Source organism: Antedon bifida, chromosome 7, assembly GCF_963402885.1.
Source record: "Antedon bifida chromosome 7, ecAntBifi1.1, whole genome shotgun sequence".
Lineage (NCBI taxonomy): Eukaryota > Metazoa > Echinodermata > Crinoidea > Comatulida > Antedonidae > Antedon > Antedon bifida.
In genome coordinates, this window is record NC_136232.1 from 646,763 (window position 1) to 674,517 (window position 27,755).

The 27,755-nt window shown below is 33.9% G+C and overlaps 3 protein-coding genes across 3 annotated transcripts; 1 reads left to right on the forward strand and 2 right to left on the reverse strand.

Annotated features, from left to right (window-relative positions):
• Positions 1-746: 746 nt before the first annotated feature.
• LOC144848113 (E3 ubiquitin-protein ligase rfwd3.S-like) lies at positions 747-10,920 on the forward strand. Its single transcript, XM_078704805.1, has 13 exons — positions 747-850; positions 2,383-2,550; positions 3,124-3,692; positions 4,360-4,448; positions 4,766-5,050; positions 5,662-5,749; positions 6,222-6,323; positions 6,930-7,087; positions 7,674-7,871; positions 8,484-8,578; positions 9,162-9,253; positions 9,908-10,087; positions 10,585-10,920. Exons 2-13 carry the CDS (start codon positions 2,418-2,420, stop codon positions 10,735-10,737), a joined length of 2,142 nt encoding a protein of 713 aa, XP_078560931.1. The 5' UTR covers positions 747-850; positions 2,383-2,417; the 3' UTR covers positions 10,738-10,920.
• Positions 10,921-11,348: 428 nt separating this feature from the next.
• LOC144848116 (transmembrane protein 101-like) lies at positions 11,349-14,562 on the reverse strand. The gene is made up of 3 exons (XM_078704809.1): positions 14,388-14,562; positions 13,692-13,869; positions 11,349-13,321 (listed from the first exon to the last, which is right to left on the reverse strand). Exons 1-3 carry the CDS (start codon positions 14,516-14,518, stop codon positions 12,851-12,853), a joined length of 780 nt encoding a protein of 259 aa, XP_078560935.1. The 5' UTR covers positions 14,519-14,562; the 3' UTR covers positions 11,349-12,850.
• Positions 14,563-16,812: 2,250 nt separating this feature from the next.
• Positions 16,813-27,708, reverse strand: LOC144848114 (uncharacterized). Its single transcript, XM_078704806.1, has 10 exons — positions 27,579-27,708; positions 27,012-27,099; positions 25,156-25,367; positions 24,587-24,779; positions 22,451-22,648; positions 22,123-22,229; positions 21,423-21,622; positions 20,334-21,016; positions 18,413-18,596; positions 16,813-16,980 (listed from the first exon to the last, which is right to left on the reverse strand). Exons 1-10 carry the CDS (start codon positions 27,706-27,708, stop codon positions 16,858-16,860), a joined length of 2,118 nt encoding a protein of 705 aa, XP_078560932.1. The 3' UTR covers positions 16,813-16,857.
• Between the last annotated feature and the right edge of the window lie 47 nt (positions 27,709-27,755).

Sequence of the window (27,755 nt, forward strand, 5' to 3'; positions counted from 1 at the left end):
TAGTTTGGTGGGTAGAAAATTCAGGTATGTTGTGCTCTATAGATGATGAAGCTGTTCTTAAAAGTTTCAGTTTTAGGGAAAGGGACGACAAATTTCCTCTCACTGACACTACTTCAGGTACATCGATGATTTGGAATTCTGGCAAGACGCAGGGCAAGGTATTCCGGAGAAGACCATTTACAGACCTGTAGGCAAGGCAGCCCGGTTGTAGATGCATGCGATCTTGGACTGTATGAAGATTTAAGGTGTTGTAAATGTTAGTTCGTGGTGTGAGAGGATGAGGTTTAAGGATAATGCGAAGTGCTCTATTTTGAATGGTCTGTATTCGGTCAATATTCGATCTGATTCCTCAAACACTACATCAATAGTCAATGTGTGGGAGGATTATAGTGTTATTAGTGTTATAGAGGAGTATGGATGTGAGTTTATTAATTAAATGACCGAGCACGCGATAAGATGGAGATGGAAAAGCCCAATTTGGAACGGAGTTTATTTACATGAAAAGAAAAAGATAAATTTGAATCAATGTGAATGCCAAGATGTTTCTGTTTGTCAGTTTGTGATATGGGTATATACGAAACGATATTAAGAGTAGTGACTTTTATTTCTATTTTATATCACTGTGCTACCCTGGTGCTAAATTGGGTCCACTTGAGCAGTTACCGTAGTACTATTTCTATTATTGAAGTTAATAAAGGCATAAATGGCGCTCCGTGGAGAAGTAGAGAATGCTCCAGTCGTCAGAATGACCTCTGAATATACCTCCAAGAGTGCATGCTGTTGTGCAGTCATCCATAGCAGTTTAGCGCGCTAACGGCTAAAATCACCTCTGTTTACAAAATTAAATGAAGTAAAGTAGTCAAGGACAAATATTTTTTTAGATCTAGTAGTAGGGAAGTAAAATAATTAAGGTTAGGTCTAGGCCTAACTAATAATTTAATACTACTAGACTAGGCCCTAGGCCTAATACTAGGGTCTACTACTACTAGGCCTAGGCCTAGAGCCCCCTGCCCAGGCAGGTCAGGGCCAAGCTAGGCCTACTGAACTGTGTGTACTAAAAAGTAAGCCTAGCTAGGCGGCCCCTGCAGCGGGCCTAGCCTACTAGCTAGCTAGGCCCCCCTAGGCTAGGAGAGAACCTAGCTAGCTTACAAGTTAGTAGTAGTAGACTAGGTGGGATCCGACCAAACTACACCCTATGCCTACTAGTACTACTAGGAGGAGGCCATCTAGACTACTCTAGCTAGGGCCAGGCGGATTAGTTAGTGAGTTCTAGTAGTAGTTTAGTAGGGTAGCGTCATACTAATCATCGCCCGGTGGGGTTTTATGACATAAAATGTTATACATTACTACAACTACATGCTAACAATTTATATTTAATATTATTCTAAAGTTTAATTGTGATATTTAAAGACCCCTTCCCTGCAATTTTGGACGTTTTTTGGAAAATAATACATATATATCACTTTAAAAACATTAAACCATGTCATTCCTTGTCTTAAATGTACGTTTTATGGTAAATTATGATAAAAAGTGAGAAACAATGCACTACCTAAGTAGCTCGCGGCGATCGACCTCTCGTGGACGGTCTTAGGCCTAGCCTAGCTAGGCTTAGTTTTGTAGGCTTAGCTGGTAAACATCGGTAACGTACGAACATCGTACGCTAGCTATATACCTAGCCTGACGTTGTATAGTTGCTGCATTAATTGTCTTTCTATTTTTGCCAGACTCGGTTGATACAAATTGGGGAAAACCGGGTATTTTCGCTGAAAAGTTAGGAGTCTTCCATTTGTTTTGGCCTCACGATCGATCGAAAAGTGGGCGAATTACAGGTGAAAAACAAAAATATCAATCCGCGCGCAATGCATTTTGGGATTTATAGCGGGCCGCTATAATTATTAGAATCGACTTATTTTTCACATTTTTAACCGTTTAAAGACGAAAAAAGTTATCGCAATAGGACCATATAGTATTATTTTTACATTAAATATAGTTTGTGATCTTAAATTAGATCTAAAAACGTAGGGAAGGGGGCTTTAATTGTACATTTTTTTAAACATTTTTAATGTAAAAATACTGATTAGGTTTATTCCGAAACTGAAGACTGCCCTCTGTGATAAGTGATGTTTTGTTGACGTGTTGAATGAAAATTTTGATTTTATTAACTCGTTTCTGAAAAGAAAAATATAAATATAATAAGTTAAATTTACCACGTACTTGACATCATTTTATGTCATAAAACCCAGGCATAGATTAGTATGTAACGCACTGCTCAAAGCCTTTGTTACTGTTTTGGTTTTGGGCAATTTAAAACAAGAATACCCACATAATAATAATGGCCACCTATATTTAATAATATAATACATTTTTTTTTTTAATTTGAAGTTTGAAGAGTTTTTAAATTAAGAGATGTTCTTAAAATGGAACAAGGTCAGCAAGAGGTCATCACAATACCAGATGATGAAGATTCTGATTCTGATAGTGACAGCGTCTTAATGATTGGCCAAACCAGAGGATTACATACACGCCCATCAAGACGATTGCAATCTCCAGGTTATTTAAAGCTCTATCTACACTATCAAACTTTTTGTGATGTGCCCATATGGACATGCTGTCATATGACTACCATATTTGGGAATATCACTACCATATTTGGGAACATCACACTTTGTCAAACTAGTTTGATAGTGTAGACAGTGCTTTATATTTGTTATTTTAAACATTTACAGACTGTCGTGGAAATAATTGTTTTATTTGTTGTCTGCTTTTGTGTTTAGGCATCGATGACAACCAATAAACAAAACAGCACTTTCAATCAAGAGAAATAAAACACATTATTTATTTTTATTTGAGCCCACTCAGGTCATGAAATATACAAATGATGAATGTTTATGAGTGCAATGGTACAAATAATGAGGTGAAAGATGAAAGGATAGGCGAAGCCAAGTGGCAATATAAACAATCTTTCACAGAATGCAATTATTTGTACCATTGTATGAATAAAAAACATTCATTATTTGTTTTATAACTAACACACCTACTTTTAGATGGCCTAAACCAATCATAAAGGCAGCACTCAAAGTGTATTTGTAAGTACAAAGTATAAGTATATTTTAATTTTTATAGATTCTGATACAGACGTAGAAGTAATAGAACCACACAATAATGCTGAAGATTCAGGCAGTGAAACGGATCTCTTTCAGAGTTCATCTGATGAGACTGACATTGATGATGAACCTGTTAGTAGAAACGCAGCACCATCGGACCAGCCTGTCATTCAGCAGCAAGTCAGGGAGCCCATGCTTCCTTCTGGGTCGTCGTTTGTCCCAGGACAACATTTTTTAATAGCAGCTAGGCAATTAATGGTACCTGCTCAGTCTGCCCATGTTCAGTCTGTTCCAAGTTTACCAGCAACAACATCCTCGGCCTACAATTATGAACAAGTTGGGGATGTTATGATACCTGTTAACAATAGACGTTTGAATATTTCTCAACCTTTGACTGTTGACCCGCCAATTTCGTCACAACTTATTGTAAATCAAAATCGTGTAGAAATCACGGAGATTCCAATAGAAGTACCAATGGAGGTTGAGAATATTCCAGTAAACGCATCTGTAAATGAGTCCCTGTTAGATTTTGCAGTGAAGAAAGATTCAAAGAAAGAAAAAGAGGACAGTAGTAGTGATGATGAAGGGGTTAGTAGCTATAGCAATATTCTTTTATGCAATAACAGTAAATGGCACAAAACAAGCGACCCTGATATAAATTATTGTACTACTACTACTTGAGTACTGTAGTACAGTGTTTACTTGGAATTAGATTACACCAGATATCCCACTGACATACAGTGGATTGGATTGGCAGACATGACAATTCTATCTATCTCTTTTTTTGCCTATACACAAGTACAAGACAGCATTGTTATGAAATAGCTCCATATTTATTGGTTTTTATTTATACTGGGTGACCTCTTCAGTCATAAACTGTTCTCCCAGATGGTCCAACATACAGGACTATGATGATCAGCACACCGGGAGACGATCCCAAGCTGATATGTGTAACAGTGGCCTCCACTCGTCCCAAAAGATGTGCTTTGTTCTTTAAAGTGCACATAAGCATTTTGTGTACATTGGACCTACGGTTTATAGTCCTTATCCTTGTTCTACCACCCGAACCATGGAACGATTAAGCCTCGGACCCTTTTTACCAATATTATGGCTATGGATTATGGTTGCACTGTTTTAACCACTCAGTCAATCACCTGCCTATAATCTAACATGGGTCAGTAGAGAGTAGTGATTTATCTGTTGCTTTTCAGCAAAGAAAACAAAAAACATAATAAAATGCATCTTTTATTTTCAGCAATGCTGCATCATTTGTTACGAAGCATGGACCAACTCTGGAGCGCATCGTGTTGCTTCCCTCAAATGTGGTCATGTCTTTGGTCAAAGGTGAGAATTTGCTTGTATTTTGAGTTAAAAAACATTTTGAAAATTAGCGTTCAAGGACAACATAAGATAAAAAAAAAATATTGGCAGCGGAAAATATTTATACACAAATATTGCTTGACTTTTCCAGGCCTGTTATTCATCCTCATCATCATCCTCCGATTTACATAGAGGATGATGGCTGCAAAAATAAAAATGTTCTCAATGTTCAAGTGATAATTATCTGTCACTATGTCAGATATTATATATCCAAAAAGGATACTGGAATCGTTGCATTAAAATATGATATTTTTAATATAAAACATTGTATATTTTTTTAGTTGTATTGAAAAATGGTTGAAAGGAAATAATGGAAAATGCCCACAATGCAATGCAAAAGCCAAAAAGGGAGATATTCGTGTCTTGTATGTTAAAGCACTGAAAGTAACGGACACAGCTGAACGGGACAGGGCACTTAAGGATCTTGAAAATGAGAAATCAATGCGGAGGAGTGCGGAAATCAAGGCCGAACAATTTCGTTTGAAATATCAGATGGCAATTGAGGAGAGTAAAAATATGAAAATGAAGATGAAGGCATATGAAAGTAGTGTACATTTAAATCAGAAGTGAGTAGAAGCCTGTTCTATGAAATACTATTATCATCTAGTGCAGGGATACAGTTACCCTCAGACGTTGCTCTCATACTTCATAGGTTCCTCTGGTTTAAGATTTTTACCCAATTGTTGTAGTATAATAACAAAATTAGTACATATAAGGCGCTTTCATAGAAATATTAATTATACAGTATTTTATTAAGAGTCTGGGACTGCTTCGGGACACTTCTTTTCAGGGGACATTCCTATTAAAAGGACACTGTGAAACAAATTTGGTGCAATATGTTTTAACAATACAGCCAACCCCTATTAAAGGGACAGTTGGGTCCCAAATGTGTCTCTTTAATAGTGGTTGTGCTGTAGTATAATATCTATGTGGTTATACAAGGCCGGATATATGAAATAGAAGTGTCTGTGACTATAGTTCTTCATCATCAAGCAGATTCATCCGAGGTGGAGCTCACGATGTCAGACCACAGTTCTTTGTTCATCAGTTACTTATGAGACTTTTGTTATATTTTACACAGTACTGAAAAAGAGTATAAATTTCTCTTCCAGTACTATGCATATAACTTAACACCAGTGCAACACATAAAATGCAATCAAATATTCATTTTCTTTAGAAATAGGGCGCATAATTCATCTAATAGCAAGTCATCCTCAGAAGCTGTCTGCAAATACGTTTTACAAAAGACAATTCAAGTATCTCCGGTAGGTTATTTGCTCCCTTATAAAACAAATACACCTTTTAATTTTAATCCAATTATTTGTTTATGTATGGATATGTTAATAAAGATGTCAACTACACTTGACCTACTACAAACACTGATCAAAGTTTATTTTATCACTATTATTTTATTTCATTTTTTAAAAATCTTTTCATAATTTAAAAAAATTCTTTACAAATTCTTTACAAATTAATAGATACTAAATAGTGATAAAGATATACAGAGTAGATTATAAAGTTAAAAGACAATTTCAGAATTTGTATAGTTTATGGAATGAAAATAAAATGTTATTCATAATACTATTAATGCATACAATTCTGTAATAATAGTGTAATTACCCATAAATAAAACAGATGTAAAAGTAAACTAATTCAAATAATGTTTCTTTGTTATTGAATGACCCTTGAACTTTGATTAAAAAAAATGTTTAACTGTAATTTTGTTTTAAATACTAGAATGGAAAATGTAGAGTGATGACCTTTGATAGTACATATGATGCCATTCTGGTTTCCTTGCCATCACCACAGCAACTGTTCCCGGGCTTTGGTGTCAAAAAGGTTTGAAAAATACCTCTAATTCTTTCAGATTGATTACAAAACTGGATTGTCTAAATTTACTACTTTCTACCAGTGTACAATATCTAAAAAATGTACCGATAACTGTCCCAGTCTTTTATAAAAATGTATAGAACTAGATAATTATTTTTAAATATAATTATTTATCCTAATTTAATTACAGTAAAACCTCTCCTTAGGAACACTAACACTTTCTCATGAAACAAAACAGGGAAATATTATGTTTTAACACTACAGCAAACCTATAATTAGTGGAGACACTTTGTTGAATAATACTGGAATTATGTAGTTACATTTTTACTTAGCAAAATATAATTTTGCCAAGTATAGTACTTTGTCTTTGCTTTGTTTGTTTAATCATTCTGAATTTTTTGGTGTAAAATAGGTATATCCTTACAGATCATGTCTATTGAAATTTAACAAAATTGGTTCTTTAATAACTTCACAAATAAAAAAACAGAACAATTTGTATTCTTTTAACATGAGCCAAAATATCAACATGCGCCTGTGGCAATATTTTGCGAAGTACTTCACTTCTGAGTGCTTTCATTAAATATTTAATTGCTTTATTTTGAATTGTTTATATAGATTAGTGCAATTGATAACAGCAATGCGTATATTTCAATACATAAGAATTTGATTAGAGATCTTTGCTGCAACACACGTCAAGATGGCCTGCTACTCACTGCATCTGCAGATAAAACAATGAAGATAACCAGCATTAGCAGTTTCAATACTGTTCAAACGTATGTTCCAAAATCTGTTCTATATGCGCATATGTTATGTTCAATATGTTGTTCAATTGAAGGTAGAGAAACAACTATAAGAGAAAAGTGATACCTCAATTTAGGTGTTTTCTTCCTATTATTATTACTGTATTATACAAATAATGAATGTTTCTAAGTTCAATGGGGAGAAATCTTGCTTTCATTTGTTTCTACAGTTCTAAGAGTAAACTTTTATTCAATTATTTCGCTGCATCCATCTTGAACCGAATGTTGAAAGCTTAGGCCCCACAAATATTTGAAGCACAGTTATAGACAGTGCAATCCACAGGTGTTTTCCCATGTTCCCATCACAAAATATTCAAGCCTACTCCATTTTTTCTTTACAAAAGTGCACATAAGTTGATTCAAATTTGAAAATTATAATGCAAATAAAGTTCAGGACATCATTCCACCATTTTTTTAGGCCCTGTCGTTTTTTTTAAATCCTGGTACACTGGTGCAATAGTACCTTTAATCATTGAAATGGGAGAAAATGCAAAATTATTAGAGATTAAATGGTGTGTTATAAAAGAATATGTTGAAAAAGTTGATTATTTTGTTTAAGATTCCAATCTGATTTCCAATTCTGGGCATGTGCATGGAACACAGACGATGTGAACTATATCTATGGTGGCTTGCAGAATGGGTCTGTGTTGGTTTACGATACAAGGCAAGCCAATCAAGCAGTTCAAGTCCTTAACAATAATAATTATTCAACTCCAATGGTATCTCTGGTGTATGTACCCGTTGGTGGACCATCTTCGTAAGTTTAATGTATTATATATTCTAAAAAATAAACTTTTATTACAGATCTATTAAAGTCAAAAGTGAAAAAAGAGAAAAATATTACAAATAGTAAATCCTAAAGAAGTTTACAAATAATATTAGGGACTTTTAGATTTGCGCCTCCTCTATGTCGACTGCTACCCTACTGTATGACGTCATTTTCATGATATGCGCATGCACTAGGCGACTGGTACGTTGACTGGCAAATTTGAGAACAGGTTATGGCCTGAGTCTTATCACTACTATGCCAACCTTTGTTCCGAAAATTAAAGATCCAGGCTGCCTAAGCTACACACTTAGCCTAAGTCTGTGTACTTCCACTGGCCCATGGATGAGCGCTACTAGAGATTTCAAGGTCAGATCCCAAGGGCATTACGTCATACGTTGGACGTGCCAGTGAATGTCCACTTAATCTAAACGTTCATATATCTGTCGACGAGTAACAGTCGACTACGACCCATGTGCATGTTCACTCAAATCTGAAAGTCCCTATAGTCTTTGGTACTGTATACATTTTCTTACTTATTTGACTAATATACTATTTGAATCATATAATATTCATTCATAATATTAATTTTATTAAATATAGTGCTTCTGGATTACTAATGAATACGTTGGAAACTAATGGATTTTGGGAAAAGAAGGAAGGTGCTGAGTGGTTCTGCCACAATCTGGATATGGATAGTGAGTTTCATAATTACTAAACCTCATTAATTATAATAGGGGCACTGGTCTTTTCAATCCCTATGCCTATTAACATTGATATACTGTGTATAAAAAGCTCAAAGATGAACAGTATGAGAGAGGATATTTTATGCTTCTGTATCACAAGAATCTCCTCGCCATCTATTTGCATTCAAAACACAGTATCAAAAGTACAGGGTGATAATAGCTCACATTGGCCCATCACATTTTTTTTGTCACATAAACTTTGATAGTGTAGACAGAGCTTTAGAGGTACTTGGGAAGTGGTAAGAAGCAATCAAGTGTGTCATGTCTTCCCACAAACCAATTGGACATGACTAAGCTGAATTGAAGTACTGTCTATGCAGGCTACTGCATACATATGTTGATACATATATGTTGCTGCATAGTATTGAAGATAAGCCTAAAGGAACCTTTTATAATCTGTTTATAAGTCTTACATTCAATTATTATTTCAAACTCTTGTTTAAAAGCAAAATATTTCAGGAAAATTAGTAGTCTTTCGATCTCTAATTCTAATCGTATAAATTCTAAATAAATGTTATATTTACTGTGTCGTTAGGAAGATGCACTGGAATGAGTTTCGAGAAACGAACACGGCATCTATTGGCTTCTTACCGTGCAAGTGATGGAGTACGACATACAAGACGTGTGGTATGTTCTTAAAAACATTGGAATCGTTACAATGAATGGAATGCTTTGAGGAATTACTTAGGGTCCACTGTGGTCAACAAATGGAAAATAGTTCTAGCAAATAAAAACATCATGTATCTGCAAGAGGCTCTAAGTAATCTAAACTTCATTGGGAGTCTTTGAGTTAGGGAATATATGCACAACTCTATTTATGTTTTAACTACCTTTTCAAGTAGTTTTCAGGGAAAATGTAATTCCTATATAATGACATGCAAGATCCGCCCATATTATTGTATTACTATTACGGGACAGAAAACCGTAGTTGACCAAAACGAAACATGAACATATTTATCAAATTTGTACAAAATAATTAAAAAACCAAAATGGTAAATTTTAAGTTATATTTTTATTTAAATTAAACAATAAATATAAAAAAATTGTCATCGGTCAATCCAAGTAAAGGGTCTACCTAGCAATGCTTTTTTTTTACTACGTGCGATGTGCACGATATATACGTTGCTGCTTCCATGATCGAAACGATATTAAAACAAACAAGTTACATCATGTACAAGGTACATCACACTACTACAATACCATAGAATGATGACATCATCGTTTAGGTCTCCCACTGAAAAATCTCTAAATTAAATAATTTGTAATTATTTATTTTTACAGATGTATAACTTTCAATGCCAATCTGTTGGTGCTACTGATACAAGAATGGTGACATGTACTCCTATAGAAACATTCTACGGTGGGTCAACCATGAAACAACTGACACGCTCACGACTCTTCCCTAGCCCTGCAGGGGCCGACAAGTTGCTTGTTTGTGGAGGGGATGAAGCCAGTGGATCTGTAAGAATTGTTTTTTAAACCTAAAACTCTGTCTACACCATCAAACAAACAAAACAACAAAAAATGTGATGTGCCCTTAATGGACACGATATCACTACCATATTTGGGCACATCACATTTTTTCTTGTCAAACTAGTGTGGACAGAGCTTAAGGAAATGTGTCATATTTGTAATTAGGCAGTTTATTGCATTCCAATAATGGTATACTTCTTGTACCTTTTGCACTAATATTTTAAAAAAATGAACAGAAGTGACACTATAGTTTGGTGTTTAACATGCCAGTTACCAGGGGTGTGGGTTCAAATCATGTTTTCAATCAGAAATAAGATTTGAATGAAAACAATAAAAATGGCGACCAAGATATAAATTTAGGAATTTTGGGTTTTGTTCTCATATAAGTGGTATTTGAATTGTGTGAAAAAGAAAACAAAAATTGTTTTACTTGGAAACCACATTATTTAAAAAATAATATAATATATTATTTATATTTTTTTCAGGCCCACCTGTGGGATGCGGGTAGCGGCAGAATACTTCAAAAAATACAAGTGAATGCTAATGTACTTGACGTTTGCCCATTTTACAGCAATAACAATCATTTTCTGGCAACCTTATCAGACAAGGATTTAAAGATTTTTAATTGGAGATTATGATTTTTATGAATTAATGTACTTTTATTGTTTAAAACTGCCCATTAATTTTTTGAAAGATAAAGAGTATTTATAGAAATATAAACAAAAGGTAAAAAAAAATCAATATATATATATATATATATATTGACAGTAATTCAACAATTGATGTACAGTAATATAATTACATTTTGAATATGAAATAAATATTTTGTTAAAAACAGAGTAAAAAGATTGTCCGTGTGTGTTTGTTTTATAACATAGTGGAAAAACATCAGTGGCACCATTTTGAGTTGCAAAATTGATGTTAAAAAGCCAGAAAAGCCAGGTCTGTATGCTGGGGTGGTTCAGAAGAAATATGTTATGGTTCGCTGAGTCGGATATTGTGTAACTTTATTATGAAATTTGTCCTTAAGCATAGCGAACTGAAAGTACACGCCACACTATGTTGGTTCTTCTTCAGAATAACTGTTTTTTTATTCCATAATTGCAATAGAAGAAAACAAAAATATATAATGTAGAAAATAGGAAAAGAACATCAAAGTGAGTACAGTATAACTATATTGAAACCTTAATAATAAATATATACTTTAATTTTGCCTAATAATAAAAATAGTAAAAATTGTTTTTGATACAGATAGTATGAAAAAGTATGTGTGATGAAAATCAGGTATTATATAATAATACAATTTTAAAAGGTTTACATGCAATTAACAAAGCATTTATGAATTGAGATTTTTGAAAAAATGATATACTTTATTATATATATTATGTTGTAGTAGGTTACACTTCAGTTTATACTTAAATAATTTACTGAAACCATATAAGACGACTTGATGGAAGACGACTTGATGGAAGACAAGTTTTTTTAGCATAATAAATGATCTTGTTTTCACCTTTCACTTATATTACTATTCATTTTGTGAACAGGAAGAACCAACAAAATGTAATGACCCATCAGATGTCCATAAAACATAAATGTAGAAAAAGATATAACAAATAATAATTAATAATAATAACATTGTACGTATTGTCCCCCAAAACCATGAAAATGAGGATTAATCAAATCAGGCTTTAAATATGCCATTTTGCAGTTTTAATAAAGTTCTGTAAAAAAAAAACCCAAAAAATAATTATTTCAATTATAAAAAGACAAAGAAATGTTAATTTTAACCAAAAACCATTGTCTGACAAACAATTTAAGTATTTTTTGCTTTATATTATTTTTTTCAGGTAAATCATTTTTTTTTTCCGTTCCAGTTTTTGGTCAAAGTGAATAACTATTTTGTGACATTAAAATGGCATATTTAAAAAAATATATCTTTTTAGGGGGACAATATATCTTTAAGTATCCAAACATTTATTCGGAAATACCCTGATAAGCAAAACCACTCAAGAAATGTCATAAACAAAACAGACGAAAAAAGAACATTAGGTTTCCATGCTTTACCTTTCCAAATTAAGGAAAATACCCTTAAAATTAAATAATTCAATCTACCATAAGTGAACACTTTCTATTGACTATGATGAACAATAATTAAGAAAAAAATATAAATATTTATTGACTTAAATGAAATACTTAGTATTTATTAAGAAAAAATTCCCACTTAAGTGTGATTGATAATACGACCACATGCCTTCTAGCATGGTGCTTTTAGGCTAAAAAGAGAATTAATATTGAAAAAAACCCTGGCAGCGGAATGCTGTAATTCCACCATGTTTCAAACTTGTTGACCTTCCACCCCTGAGATAAATATTTCAACCCAATACCAACGTTAAAATCACCTCTCTATATGTATTGTCTCCCAAGAAACATGAAAAAGATTAATAAAGACTATAAATAGGCCATTTCGCACATTTAATCAAGTTAATCACTTCCGTAGGGAAAAAAATGTTTTCATTTATACAAAAAACCAAAATAAACGGTTAAATTCAACCAAAAACTCATTGACTTCCAGTCTTTTTTGTGTTAAATTACAGTTTTTTCAGGTAAATAATTTGGTTTTTTTTCAATCCAATTTTTGATCAAAGTCAATAACTATTATGTGACATTAAAATAGCGTATTCAACAACAAAAAAAACATTTTTTCTGGAGGAAAATATATCTTTAACCTTGCATTATTATAGAAACTGCTAACTAAGATTTTTTCTTTAAATTTGAGGTATAATTTATCAACATTAGTCCACCAAATATGGTAATATCCTTGGCAACTATCTCAACTTGCATCCAGTAGTCGACTTTACGTGACGTCCAGTATCGGAAATCAAGATCTACAAAAACTACTAAGATCAGATGTAGAATGATAATTACTGTTGATGTAAGTGAAATTTTCAAGTCAGACAGTTGTGCTATGCTGCACGTCAATCCAATGCACATATACAGTGGTAGTATGATATTCCCAAGTGGCACAAGTGATAAAAACGCTTTTTTATCTTGTGGACTGTAATAAAGTAGTGCAATATAAAACAAAATATGAAGAGCGAGTAGACGGCTTCCAGCAGGATATAAGTTACGTAGACGGTAGCGTCGTATTAGATTTTCGTGTGCGCGACTTGCGATGACAAAGTTACAACCAATAAGAGCAGTGTCCCTGGATATGAGACGAGCCTGTAAAGTAAAATATTAAAGGCCCATAAACAAAAGTCAGAAAAATATCCAATTTTAGTTAATGATGTCAGGAGAAGGGGATTTATCTGTAAGTTAAAGCATGTGTGGAGTAGGCGTGATTACTCCAGAAAAATACAACTAAAGCTCTGTCTACAATATCAAACTTTATGCAACATGATGATGTCACATTACTACCATATTTGGGCATATCCCCACCATATTTGGGCACATCGCACTAAAAAAAATGCATTAGTATACAGCTACAGTACATCATTTGGAATTCCAGGCATAGCACAATGCGGGACAGTGGAAAGACTGTTTCTACAGAGTTTTTTTTCTATTTGTTAAAAAAATAAACTTTCAAACTTACCCGAAGCCATTCGCTCAATTGTAAATCTGCACCTTGGGTGAGAATACAATTGATCAAGTAAAGAGCTGAACCTATCAACGCAAACAAAGAGCGTTGTGTCTTTGATCCCATCATACTCCCAATTATTACACTTACTATACAGTAAATAAATATGTATTCACGTGGAAACCCTTCATACCTAAAAACAATTTATTAATAAAATACATTAACAGTATTTTTAACTTTGCTGTATATTTTTGAAAGAAAACAAGGTTTTGGCCATATCACATTTTCACAAATTCAGGACTCGAAATTTGCCGTAGAAAACTAGCAATTTCCTAGACCTAGTAGTTTTTTTTATAAATTAGTCGTCGTTTTTTAACAAGCTATCTAGAATAGGCCTACTAGCCTAGGCCTAGTATAAAAATGTTTATTTTCATATTAAATATTATTATAGGCCTAAATTCAGTTGGTTGAAATTTTTTTAATGTTTTAATTTTATTACTAATTATTCTTTGTAAAAATAATTTAACAGAACATTTACTTGCTAGTTGTATTGCTCAAAGCTTTAAACTTTAAAGCAAATCTCACACCTCTTATATGGGTCGAAACGTCTCTGCGCCAAGACGTCCTGGGCAGAACCGCCCTCTAGCCCAGCTGAAGTTTTATATAGGCTTAACCTTGGCCTACTAGAATAAAGTAATCATTATATCTGACCTTTCATGAGATGCTCTTTCAGAACAAACTAATGCAAAGCACAAAGCTGAAAAGAAAGGATATCTAGTAACAAGAAATTCGCCAATTTGGAATTGAAAACGCCGAAAATCCGTCTCTGAAATTGTGTTCATTTTGCAATATTTTGGGTGTAAAAAACAATTGTTTTTATATTGATTGGAAAGAGCGCCACCAACGGACGTTTGCACAATAACTTTTTTTAAAGCTAGAGTAGCAGCGCATTATATACATAAAAAATAACAGCGCATAACAAAACAATCGCGAAAAATCACAAAAACAAAATTGCGATAAGTTTTAAGAAATGAACGTTGCTGCACATCGTAATAAACACACATGCTATACCTATTTGAATAATGTTGTTTTGTCAATATTTATGAGTTAATAAGGTAGTTAGGCCTATATTATTTCCGCCATGTTGGTTAGAGGAAATGTCCGGTAAAGCGTAGGAGGTGGAAATCACACCGCGGATCGATTATCATAATGAGGTAACTGTCCCTTATTAGGACAAAAAGTTGCATAATTACCGTTTATTATTGAATAATATTATTCAGTAATAGAAATGTGGAAATTCCAACACAATGAAAATAATTACTGTATAATTAAAGAAATTAAAAATCATGAAATAAAAAAGAGCCAGATTAACTATCACAGCAGCGTACCACGCTGCTACGATGTGTATCAAATTTTCAAAATAGATACAGACTTATTTATTTTATTTTATTTCAACAATGTTACGAGGGTGGTCCATCCAGCCGAAGCTGATCATTAGGGACGCTCACAAAATAAAAAGTAAAGTTAAGGAATACCAGATTAGTCTCATGTTTATAAATCGACGGCCCTTGTCATAAATGTATTTGCACCGCCGCCGCATTGAAATTAATTAAAATAAATTTACTAAATATAGACCTATGTTTTGAATACTAATAGCAATGTTGAACCAATAGGCACTTATTGACCAGTACACGAGAGTAGTTATCGTATTCTTTACACAAACGACCATCAGTAGGCCTACACGAGAGTAGTACCGTATTCTTTACACAAACGACCATCAGTAGGCCTACACGAGAGTAGTACCGTATTATTTACACAAACGAAAAAGGGAACAATTTAGTAGGCTCAACAATATAAATTAAATTGTTTATGTGATAAATGTTTAATGGTTTAACGACTGAACACTGACGGAAATTACGAATGAAAATGAAAAAAAAAACTTGTGATACAGTGTAGTATAGTTACCGGTAACACTTGAATAATATATTAACCTTGAGACGTTACTCTTATTGCCTCCGGTACGGTAAATAAAAACAACACAGATGATAAACATAAACATCCTAATACTTATTTCTCATTCGGTCAAATTTAGTTACCATATAATAGTAAACATTATTTGGTTTCATGATGCAATTACGATGAGTAAACACCAACACCAACCATTTCATAATAACAATATTGTCTACTTTCGATATTTTTATTATAATAATAATAATAAATAACATATTTATACAGTTGCAATCAAGCAAGTGTTTTTATTATGTACTCCAATTTTACAAGTTTACTGTGTAACAAATACTGTACACTATGTTATATTATAAAATAATATTATATAGGCCTAAGTGTATCTTAATTGATTAGTTATGTATAAAAGGTATCAGCATAAGCCAGTGCCTGGTTATTTAATCTCTGCAACAGGAGTCTGATACAGGGATACTAATATTGAAAATACGTAGGCCTAAACCCGTATCTAAATGACTTGCGCTGGTCAGTTAAGATGTATCCAGTGACAGTTGAAGAATCAAGGCTGAAATGAACAATGGTAAAACGGCGGGCGGCGATGATGATGCTGATGATGATGATGCTGCTGATGATGATGATGATGATGATGATGATGATGATGATGATGCTGCTGCTGATGATGATGATGATGATGATGATGCTGCTGCTGCTGCTGATGATGATGATGATGCTGCTGCTGCTGCTGCTGCTGATGATGATGCTGCTGCTGCTGATGATGATGATGATGCTGCTGCTGATGATGATGATGATGGACAGAACGTTTTGAGTATTCTAGTGTGGTGACCAAACTGATTCCAAGTATCTTGATGATGCTGCTGCTGCTGATGATGCTGCTGCTGCTGATGATGATGATTGACAGAACTTTTTGAGTATTCTATTGTGGTGACCAAACTGATTCCAAGTATCTTCATGATGCTGCTGCTGCTGCTGCTGATGATGATGCTGCTGCTGCTGATGATGATGATGATTGACAGAACGTTTTGAGTATTCTATTGTGGTGACCAAACTGATTCCAAGTATCTTGATGATGCTGCTGCTGCTGATGATGATGATTGACAGAACGTTTTGAGTATTCTATTGTGGTGACCAAACTGATTCCAAGTATCTTGATGATGCTGCTGCTGCTGATGATGATGATGGACAGAACGTTTTGAGTATTCTATTGTGGTGACCAAACTGATTCCAAGTATCTTGTATGTCGTTTCTGTCTTCTACGAAGTGCTTCTTTCAAAATCGTATACTCTGACACAGTGTAACGTCGATTGGAAGAGTTGCGAACGATCTGTTTAAAAAAACAAAGAAATTTGTATTTTTTCTATGATTATAACAAAAGTAAGAGAAGAACAATATTTAAATATTTATCATTTTATATCTTAAATGACTGCACGATGGCCTATTGTAATAGACTCTCACTTTCGGAAGTTCTTAAGGCCATTCGCTTCCTACTAATAATTCCTTTAAGTAGGTCTAATAAAAAATGTTCGACGGATGACGTTACTCGGTAACTTTTACAATTGGAAGGTTTGAGATTGTCTGAAAGAAACGCATAAAATACACTACATCTCACGTGACTAATCAAATGACTTGTGGCACCACGATCAACTGTTTGTGTAATAAATGTACCGTGTACTTCAAATAGAAATAGTATTTTCCCATGGTCTGTCTTATACCACGGACCCGTATATTACATCATCCAAAATGCCGCACCGAATTTCCGCAACCAGAAAAAAATCTATCTATAGAATTCCGCCTTGTGAATTTAGATGAGAGCATATACAATCTATTTAAAGACCCTGGTATGATCTATTCATCAAACAGTTCATGTTTCGATATTAAATAAAAGGCAATTTTTTACTGTGTGTGTTAAAATTAATAATAAACAATATGTAATTCCTGCATACTATAAATAATGGAATGTGTTTAGGTGAAAAACCCAAATAAACGTAAATATGGCTCTTTTTTAAAAACCCGTACTAAAAGTAGGCCAATATGAAATTATACAGTAATACAGTATTACATTGTCAACCAGGATATAAACTTGTGACCAGGATATTTGAGAACAATAGGTCTTTGTCAAAGGAAAAAAAAGAAACACTTCAGGAAGTTAGCTAATTGTTGTTATTGGAACTATAAGTGATTTAATCATAACTTAAACACAATAGTGTAAACAGTCCATTATTACAGCATTTTGAGAGAGGAGGAACAAATTTAAGTTTTTAATTAACCACTCCATTACCACAACATGATTAAGTTGTATTTAATAAACGCGAAATAATAATATTGCTCATCAAATTTGACCGTAAGTTGTTAATAACATTAAAACAACGGAAGTTTATAAATAGAGAGTCATAGATTATTAATAAGATTATTATCATCATCATTTTGTCATTTATTTATCATAATCGCCATGTTAATATAGTATGAACAAGTTATATTACATCCCCCTCCCCTATATACACGTATTATTCATACACATTGGGTTGGAGTAATAGGGCATAAACACATCTGGGGTGTTAATGGCGTATCCGAAATTGTACTGAGATAGTTTTAAACATTTGAACCGTACCCGAGGAGGGATGGGAGTTGGAGTGTAATAGAGAGAATCAAAGTAACCGGAATTGTATTGGGAAATTCACGCTTTTCAATTAGTAATTGGTATGTTTTTATGTATCCGCACTCTGAGGAGGGTCAAGACCGTACTACTAAATTCATACCGTATTATTCCTGTCAGAAATAGGCTCTGCGTCCTGTTGGTCTGGTTGATTTTCCTTACGATTGATAAACTGTTGACTAGATTCATCAGAACTAATACTAGAAGCGTTTTCACTGGTTAATACAGATACACTGCTTGCCGTTTCGTCCAAATAATTCGGCAATATCGACTTCGGCTTTGTAAAACTGTAAGATAACAATATATTAAATTGATTTTGTTTTACTGTTTTGCCCATTGTATAATGTCTTTTTCAATTTCTAGCCATTCTTGTTTTTGCCACATATATGTTTACAAAAGTTTCATTTTCAAACTTTCAAATCACGCGATGGAGTGAAATGTCACGAAAAATGGATACAGTACAGAGAGAATCAAAGTAACCGGAATTGTATTGGGAAATTCACACTTTACCACAATTAGCAATTGGTGGGTTTTATGTACCCGCTCTCTGAGGCGTGAAATGTCACGAAAAATAGATACAGTATTCTGTTTTGGTTTTTTTGTCTAGTTCTGGTACTCTATCCAGTGAGCCTTACATAAATACCTGATATGAACTTTAGCAAGTTCAAAAATAATGGATGACAAAGGGAACTTCCCATACGAGTATATAATATGAATACAGAACAAGTTGACATAATAAACAATAAAGCAACTAGAATCATATTGAGAATCTATATAAGAAGAATAAATTATTCTTGTCACGTATAAGACCCTTTTCAAACTAAAATATAATTAATTTTATTTATTTATTTATTTTATTTTATGTCTTTAGGCAATGTGGCCAAGGATTACCAATAGTGAATTAATCACTGTCCTATCAGATAGGTGGTAATCCCTCTGATACAGGGGCTATTTTGTGAACCAGTTCACCGGGGTAACCCCCTACTCTTTTTTCGAATAATGAACTGGGTTCTTTAAAGTGCACACAGGTTATAACTGTGTACACTGGACCTACCTAACTAAGTAAATGAGACAATAAATCAAATATCGAATAAATGAAAAAAAAAATAATAACAACAATAATAAAAAGAAACAGCAGTACGACATAAAATTAATCATTATATAAAGTATCGGCTTTAAATTGAACTAAATCATTTATTTCAGCTGCTAGTGAAGTATCCTGAATTGTACTGGGAAGCGACATTTCAAATACGTCGTGATTGGTCAAAATTTGCGCTGAATTTACGTCATCTTGCGGTGCTTCCTAGCGGCACCAAATTATAATTTAAATTAATGTTGGGTCGGGCCAATACCAATGTAGCTTATTCTATGAAAACATGAAAAGAGTATTCATACATAATATAATGATAAATAATGAGTTGGTTTGTAATCCGTGCATGGCATATTAAGTGACATGAATTATATCAATTCAAATCGCTGAGTATACCAAACTATGTATCTGCCTAATGGCAGAATAATAGTATTGTTGTATGTATACATTTAATAAACATCTAAATCTAAACCCGCCCGCCTGACTTCAATTCCTTTCTTTCCTTTCAATTTTATGGGAAGGGAAATATCACTAAATCACAATGATTCAACATTGTCAGTAATATAGTTTTAACAATCTGGAAACCAACCTAGAAAGTCGATTAATCAAACAATAACGCCTATAATGATTGATGCAATACGAAAGTGATACTATACTAGTACTATTACCATGTTTTCTATCTTAAATATACCCAAATTGTACCCACAACAACTTCAAACAAACATGCGATACATCCAAAGCTTTGTTCTTATCAGACGCAATTTGACCAATCAAGCGATGGATTATTCGAACTGTCGCTTGTTATTGGTCAATTCGCTTTCGTTGCGCTTACGTCCTAGTGGAAACCAGGCTTTGGACGTACTTGTAACCATACATTTTCATTGAATATACTAATTTTGATAAAGTATACTAAAATAAAAGTTTCTATTTATACCGTAAACTGGATAGTAACTTCAGTCTATCCGGTTGATCATCATTCCATGAATGGGTTGGGTTGGACGAATAACCGCTTTCCGATAACTTACTTTCAGGTCGGTTAATGATTTCCTCTCGGGAAGAAGGTCCATCGATTGCTATAATCAAAGGAAACGATTTATGTTGTCTTGGTTTGTGTATATTGATATCTGAAAGTGATTCTGATATTGAGTTTACTTGAGACGATCCATTTGTTTGTTCGGAATCATCGTTCGTGTTTCCCTCTTGGGAATAATGTCTTTGTGAAAGCTTAGGTAATTGCAGATCAAACGTATTCGGTAAATTAATAAATGATGATAAGTCTGTTGGTTTGTAATGGGCATTCAATTGGTCAACTTCTTTAGAAAGATCTGAGTCATCTGTAGGTTTGAAAACGTCTGAAGAAGGATTGTTGACACTCCTTATCTGGAAACCAACGTCATTGACAGTTCTCTGTTGTCGTTGACGTCTTTTTCTAGTAAGCTGTTTCTCAACATGTCTCAATCGATATAAAAGTGAACCGGGTCCAGTTCTATCCACTATGGGTCTTTTCCCTGTCATCCAAAGATTTAGCTTTTTATTCTGTGTTTCCTCTGAATTTGGAGTTTTGTCTTTTGTGTTTATTTCTCGTAGCCTCGTTAAAGCCCATTTTAGCATTGGTGCCTGAAATGTAATAAAGAACAAGCAATGCAGTGTTAGACTTCTTTACTTATGTTAATTTTGTTACTTTACAATGTCGTGGAGTGAGTACAGAATCCTAAAACTCCGATGAAAGTAAGTTTAAGGTGTTGATTTTACTTCAAAATTAGCATTATGCCTATCAATCGGGACTGATGATAACTATTAAAAAATATGTTCGACAACAGACACCCAACAATTCATGATCGACACACACGAGTGTTGAGTATACCACAAGTGTGTCGAAATTTGCCAATCGGACCTTTGTAGAAAGTGTGGAATAATTTTTTGACACATGAGGCCACAGAAAGAATATTACATTTGTAATATGCAATAGTAATTAGGAAACTTTCGTAGGCCTATAAAGTTACAAAACTGTTAATGCACCGACCTCAACATCTTTTGGTATTCTTGAAAGCCTATGTTCAATCTTTATTTCTGCCAACCTCTGAATAATATTCAGTGTTCCTGGGTTTTTACGGTGTATCAACTTCTCATAATATTTCAGATCTAGCTCATACACTTCCACCTTTTCGATACATCGAATTGTCTGCATGTTTGTCGGTATTTTTAAGATTAACTCAATATCACCTGAAAGAAAAGAATGGTTAATTTACTGGTGGTTCTTTTGGGTGTTTAGTCAGTGCTGAAATAAGCAATGTTCGCCATTAGCGAATATATTCGCGCGAGTAGAACATTCCTTAATTATGATTAGTTGCGCATTTTTCACGTCACAAAAAGTAGATGAAAATATTAATGCATGCGCATTATTGAACACTTTTGACTTTTGAAAATCGGATAGGTTTGTTTAACCAAGGCAATCTAACAACAGGACACTGACCTCGCCTTGCCAAGATAGGAAATCGTAACAGTCCTTTAATATTAATATGTCTGGCTAGCTACGACAAATACACACAGTACTGCACTATGCACACACGTGTAGGTGTCACAGCCACAGATAGACCCTTTGATCTCTGGAGCTCAGCATCCTGTTACTAGATTGCCTTGGTTTAACATTTTCACAACATAGACAATTGGCATTTGGCCTACAATGAAATGATACAGAAAAGGAAAGAGAGAGATTACTTCACCTGCTATGTCTCCTTTTCCAAGGACACAAAGATCAATTTTATTTGACGCGCCATAGACGCTTCTCGATGAGTAAGTTTTTGGCATTGAACGTCTGCCACATTTTGGCCTGTAAATGAAAAAAGACTTTCTTAAACGCATTCGGAAAGTTAACGCATTTCAACCGGTGTGTGACGTGAACACGACATTCGGAAACACATTTAAATTCAGCCGTATGAATATTTAACCTATGTCAGTCATGCCCGTGGATGTACATATTTGAGAATTGAAAGGAGGGGCGGGCAGGGCAATATGTGCCCAAACTGAGCACCCTTGGCATGCTAGGCTCACCTGACTATTCCAGCACCAAGTTTGTCCCGATACTGCTGTCGATGTAGAGAAGTGTCGGTCGACATTATAGCTAGTCCACCCATGATGAAATATAATGCGTTCACTGGGTCACCTTGCCTCACAAGATTGTTATTAAACTCGATAGTGGTTCGCCGAAGACTCATTGCAAGCATTGACCGGTATCTTGGACGCCAGTCCCTAACAAAGAAAAAACATTTCCAAAACCATTATACTCGTTGTTTACGTTGTTTGTATCCTCCTATTACTTTATCATCGCCATCATTGTCGTTATCATCAACGCCATCATCATAATTATCATCATCATCATCATCATTTTCTTAATCATCAACATAATCACATCTATACACATTTAATCTTATCACCTTACATGCCTCATATTCATTCATTCATTCAATCAATCTTTTATTATTTTATTAGGGAGTCTCTGGTCCATAGAAAGTAAAATTACATATAATTTAATTAAACATACTGTATTCATTACTACTACTCATCTCATTGTTGCTACTGTTCTATCAATAGCATCACTATGTTATGTCATAATTTTTGTTATTCTCATCACCCCATTATCAGTCATTATCTTTACCGGTCATCACCAATATTTCATCACCATTATAGTACATTAACAGTAAATAAATAGTAAATATCCCACAAAATCAAGGTTCTCTCAATTAACATTAGGATATGATATGCATTTTGTTTTTCTTTTCAAATTTTCCATTACGTTTTCTCAATGAAAACACTCATAATGCAGGTATTGTTCGTCATCGTAAATTTTCCGTTACGTTTTCGCAACACTGGTATAAGTGTAAATTTGCATCTGCACATTTTCATCAGAAATTTTCCATTACGTTTTCTCAATAAAAAAATAAATTTTCGTCATTGCAATTTTCCGTAACGTTTTCTAAATGAAAGGCATTGATTGTTGTTTTTGCACATTTTCCATTTCTTTTTCTCAATGAAAATACTCACACTGTATTGTAGGTGCATTTGCATATGCATATTTCATCGCAAAATTTCCATTACGTTTTAAATTCAATTAAATCTATTGGTTTTCATAACTGAATGATAGGATTATTATTTATAGTCAATCGGATTTGGCTGAATTTTCCATTGCGTTTTTTGTGGTGAATTGGTGCTTTCGTAGTAATTACTCATCGAGTCGATAGCGCGTGAAAATAATACAAATTCTGTATTTATAAATACTGACCTGGAATAGTCACAGGTTTCGAACATGCATTATGTTGGCAGCGTTCCATACTGCGGTAAAGGGAAATTCCCTAATTACGTAATCAAATTTCTGCACATACGGTATGTCAAACTGTGCTGTGGTACTAAGTATTCGATTATTATTCAATAATTATTGAATGCTGGAAGCCTTTCAATTAAACTAGAAGATTTGCAATAAGATAAGAACCGACTTTCGAACAACAAAGAATGCTGTATAACCGTTGTTTATCGAAAAAGCATATAATAAATATCTAAATAGTTGATACCCACCGAAATGTTCCCAACTTTTTGTTTAAGAGCATGTGTAATGTCTTTTGTGTCAATTAAAAATAGGATTCAAAACGTGGAAATTTCGTGCAAAAGTTGTTTTTGGATTGTATCATTTTCTGTTTATTGTTATCGAGATTAACAAATTATCCATTGAAACAATGAAAAAAATCAACCAAAAGAACTAACGCGTTGAAAAGAGTTGTGGTGGGAGAAATAATGTAGTGGTTGTGTTGAGTCTCTAGTGGAAACCAAGAGTAGCCTACCAACAAGAAAGGGTTTCCTAATCGCGATATTTCTTGTCGTACATAAGTTGGGGATCCCTCATGAAACGTCAGGAAATAAACATGAATATTCATTAGTCATATCCATAAGGACGGTGTGAGGTAAGAATTGACCAAACTACAATTCACTAATGTAAACGCTTTCTGTCGTGTAGTCGAGTGGATTAGACTATGGACTTTGAATGTCGGGTTCGAATCCTATGAGCCACTTCTTTTTACTTTATAGTGAGAGAGATTATTTAGAGGGTTAGGTTAACTTATATTTAGGAAGTAGCTTGGCTATCTTTCACATAAGAAGTCCTCAACTTATGTACGAAAAATAAATTAAATAAATTACCTGAATAGCGGATATGTATCAACAAAGCTAGTACGCTCTTCTAAATCTTTTTGTTGGCTAAGCTGTAAAGATCGACTGTAAAGATCTTTGTTTACAATGATTACGTGCATTGTAGAATCACTTATCACAGATGCATTTCTTGTGTTACTCTTTTTTATAAGAGCTAATTCTCCAAAACTTAATCCAGCACTATCTGTAACGAAAAAACCAAACCAAGACAATTATTATGTATGATATTTTATCATTTTGGTGCAACAAAACAAGAAACCACGTTCGCTGCATGGAACATTCAATCTCTACACAAATTGCTCAATGTATATAACGATGTTGTCTGCTCAACTATTATTAAAAAGCATTTATAGGTAACAGGGGCGAGTGACAAGTTTTAGAAATTCTCGTCATACGAATCCTTGAGAAATGTAATTATTGGCATCCTCATTCTCGTCACATCACGTTTCATCATCATCATTATCATCGTCATCATCACCATCATCACCATCATCATCATCATCATCATAAACAATCATTATCATCACAATCGTCATTACCAACATTTCATCAAGATTTACCTAGTGTTCTTATATAAGAGCCATATACTTTTCTATTAAGTTTGGTCTTCACTGCTTCAGTATAATCAGTTGTGTCTGTTGCTGATGCTCCTCCTCGTTCCCTTGGGCCTTCTCGATCATCATTCAGGGCTTCTGTATCTCCATCGTCGCTGTCGTCATCATTTGTATACTTAATATAAATTGATACCGTACCACGCAATATTATATAAAAGCTGAAGAAAGAATGTAACTTAATAACATTGTCTGTTTTGTTGTTTTATTTTGTTTTATACCTACTCACTCTATACATCCAGTAAATTCTGCATTTGTTAAAACTTAACACTTCAATAGGACATGAAAGAAACTCCCCTCCCCTCGTTTTACCAACGTACTGTATCATAAAAACCAATATCTTATTGTGAAATTACTGAATTTGCGGTTGGTTTATCCACTTTTCTTATTCGATTTACATCATTGATAGGCCTTATTTATCTTATGTTTGGCATATCGTTTCTTCTGTAGACATATGCCTAATTTTTCACTGTAATTAATTTCTTTTGATTTGGCCCAATAAATGACAATCTACTAAAAACACAGTCTTTTATTTTTATTTATTTTTTTTATTTCCAAACCCAACCAACAGCAAAAGAAATTTGCCAATAACAAAACGAATACAAATTAACTTCACTCTTCCCTGGTCTTAATCAGTCGGTATACAAAAAGCAATCAGTATTAACAATAAATGAAATTAAATGCCTACACTGTTAAGTAGATTGACAAACAATATGTGCACGGTTTCTTCCTGCCTCAATTAAGTATGTGTATTTCAGTATTCTGATTCATATTGACTTTAGGTCTAATGTTTGTTTTCATGAAACAATTCCTCAATTAAATCGGTGCGCCAATTAATTCCATTAACAGTATGAAGTATCAAAACAAAACACTGATTGAACATTATAGCATTGCTTAAAAACTTAAAAAAAATATATAAGACTAAAGAGCATTATCCTTTCGTGGAGCTGGCAGGTTTTTGACTCGTTAATATAAATTGCGCATGCGTAAGTATTCAAAAACTTGTCTTCCGATGATGGCGCGATGTGAGCCACGTGTCATATTATCGCGTGTCCTAGGCCATGGATTAAGGAATTTTTAATCCATGCCTAGCTAGGCTAACTACAGTAGTACCTAGGCCTAGTATAACTAGTCATGACCAGGCCTAGGCCTAATTAGTAACTTACTAAATTGGTAACATCTATGAATTATACTAGCATGTTTTGAAAATCAGATACCAATGGCTGAATTGGTGAAGTTCATCAATGAAACAACGTAAGTTATTAAAATAAAATGATGTCTAGCCAGGCCTAGCTAGCTAACCAACATGAGAGCCTACTCTATCGCAGACCAGGCAGGACTAAGCTTTAATCTAGAGCAGGCATATTTAAACTAAGAAAGCCCAGTACCTAGCCTAGCTAGGCTAGATAGAGGAAATAGTAGCCTACTACAGCTAGGCTTTTTTAGTGTTTATGTGGTTAGCTTTTAATTAGGCCATCTTACTAACTACACTGGCATAGCAACAGCCCTAGCTAAAGTAATAGGCCTAGCTTAGTCAATACTGCTGTATGTATTGGTGGAGGTAATTTATATACTCCATGGTATGTAGGTCGGCCATCCGTGATTATTAATTTACAGGCTGACGTGTAAATCGTGTTTGAAAACGTTATATCGTTTTAACCATAATTTGGTGACATTATCAATTGTACCGATACAAAACGTATGCAATACTATTAAAATGGCTGATCAAAAAAGCCTATCAAAACAGAACAGTATTAGTTATGTTATGGTATTCTACGGTAAAATTATTATGATTATTAACTGACCTATGACCTTCATCTCCTTGTCGAATTATTACGTGATCTGGCTCAAATTCTCTGAACTCGCAGTTTCGAATAATATCCTTTAATGTTTCTGAAAATACGTAAATTATTTAATTAAAACGATATTTTAAATGTAGACCTATAAATTGAATCGGACACTTTTACGGATGTTTTCTAAAATGAAATAGACCTCCATATCGGTAGCCATTTAGGCACGTCTTAAACAGGGTGAGGAGTTGAAGTCGGTGATTAGTAGCCTACCTTTAAAGATATAATTATTATTACTATAAATAAATAATTCTACTGGCCTACCACACAATTTATAATTACGTCAATTGTCCATATTATGTTGTAATTTATTTTGAAATCATTGACAAAACAGAAGTGTTTTATAAATTACTGTTATATTTGATCATTACTTTTCGGTATTCTGTACTTTTGGTGTCTTTATATTGCAAACAAAAAACTATTATGAGTGCGAGCGAGGCATGCAAGCACCTAGTTAAGTTGCCTTGTTCACAACAGTAAGGCATACCACACTTTTAACTAAATTATTCGTTTGAGGCCTACCTGTCTTTAATTTCTTGAATATGTCTGACTTCAATTTAAACCAAGGCACAAGAATATTGATGTCTTTTTCCTGGCGTGCATGGGGATGCGCCGACAACACACTCACCACTTTCTCGTACATGTGCGACATCTGCAATATACAATTGTTATAAACATAATATTCATTTTTAGAATGTA

Bases quoted from the DNA above. Each gene is read 5' to 3' on its own strand.
- LOC144848113 (XM_078704805.1), top strand. From the start codon at position 2,418: ATGGAACAAGGTCAGCAAGAGGTCATCACAATACCAGATGATGAAGAT. The intron at 5,051-5,661 runs GTGAGTAGAAGC...CATTTTCTTTAG, and splicing joins AGTGTACATTTAAATCAGAA to AAATAGGGCGCATAATTCAT. The intron at 7,872-8,483 runs GTAAGTTTAATG...TATTAAATATAG, and splicing joins CCCGTTGGTGGACCATCTTC to TGCTTCTGGATTACTAATGA.
- LOC144848116 (XM_078704809.1), bottom strand. From the start codon at position 14,518: ATGAACACAATTTCAGAGACGGATTTTCGGCGTTTTCAATTCCAAATT. The intron at 13,870-14,387 runs GTCAGATATAAT...AATTGTTTTTAG, and splicing joins GAAAGAGCATCTCATGAAAG to GTATGAAGGGTTTCCACGTG. The intron at 13,322-13,691 runs GTAAGTTTGAAA...TTTACTTTACAG, and splicing joins AATTGAGCGAATGGCTTCGG to GCTCGTCTCATATCCAGGGA.
- LOC144848114 (XM_078704806.1), bottom strand. From the start codon at position 27,708: ATGTCGCACATGTACGAGAAAGTGGTGAGTGTGTTGTCGGCGCATCCC. The intron at 22,230-22,450 runs GTGAGCCTAGCA...TTTCATTTACAG, and splicing joins CTTGGTGCTGGAATAGTCAG to GCCAAAATGTGGCAGACGTT. The intron at 21,017-21,422 runs GTCGGTGCATTA...ATTACATTTCAG, and splicing joins GAATACCAAAAGATGTTGAG to GCACCAATGCTAAAATGGGC.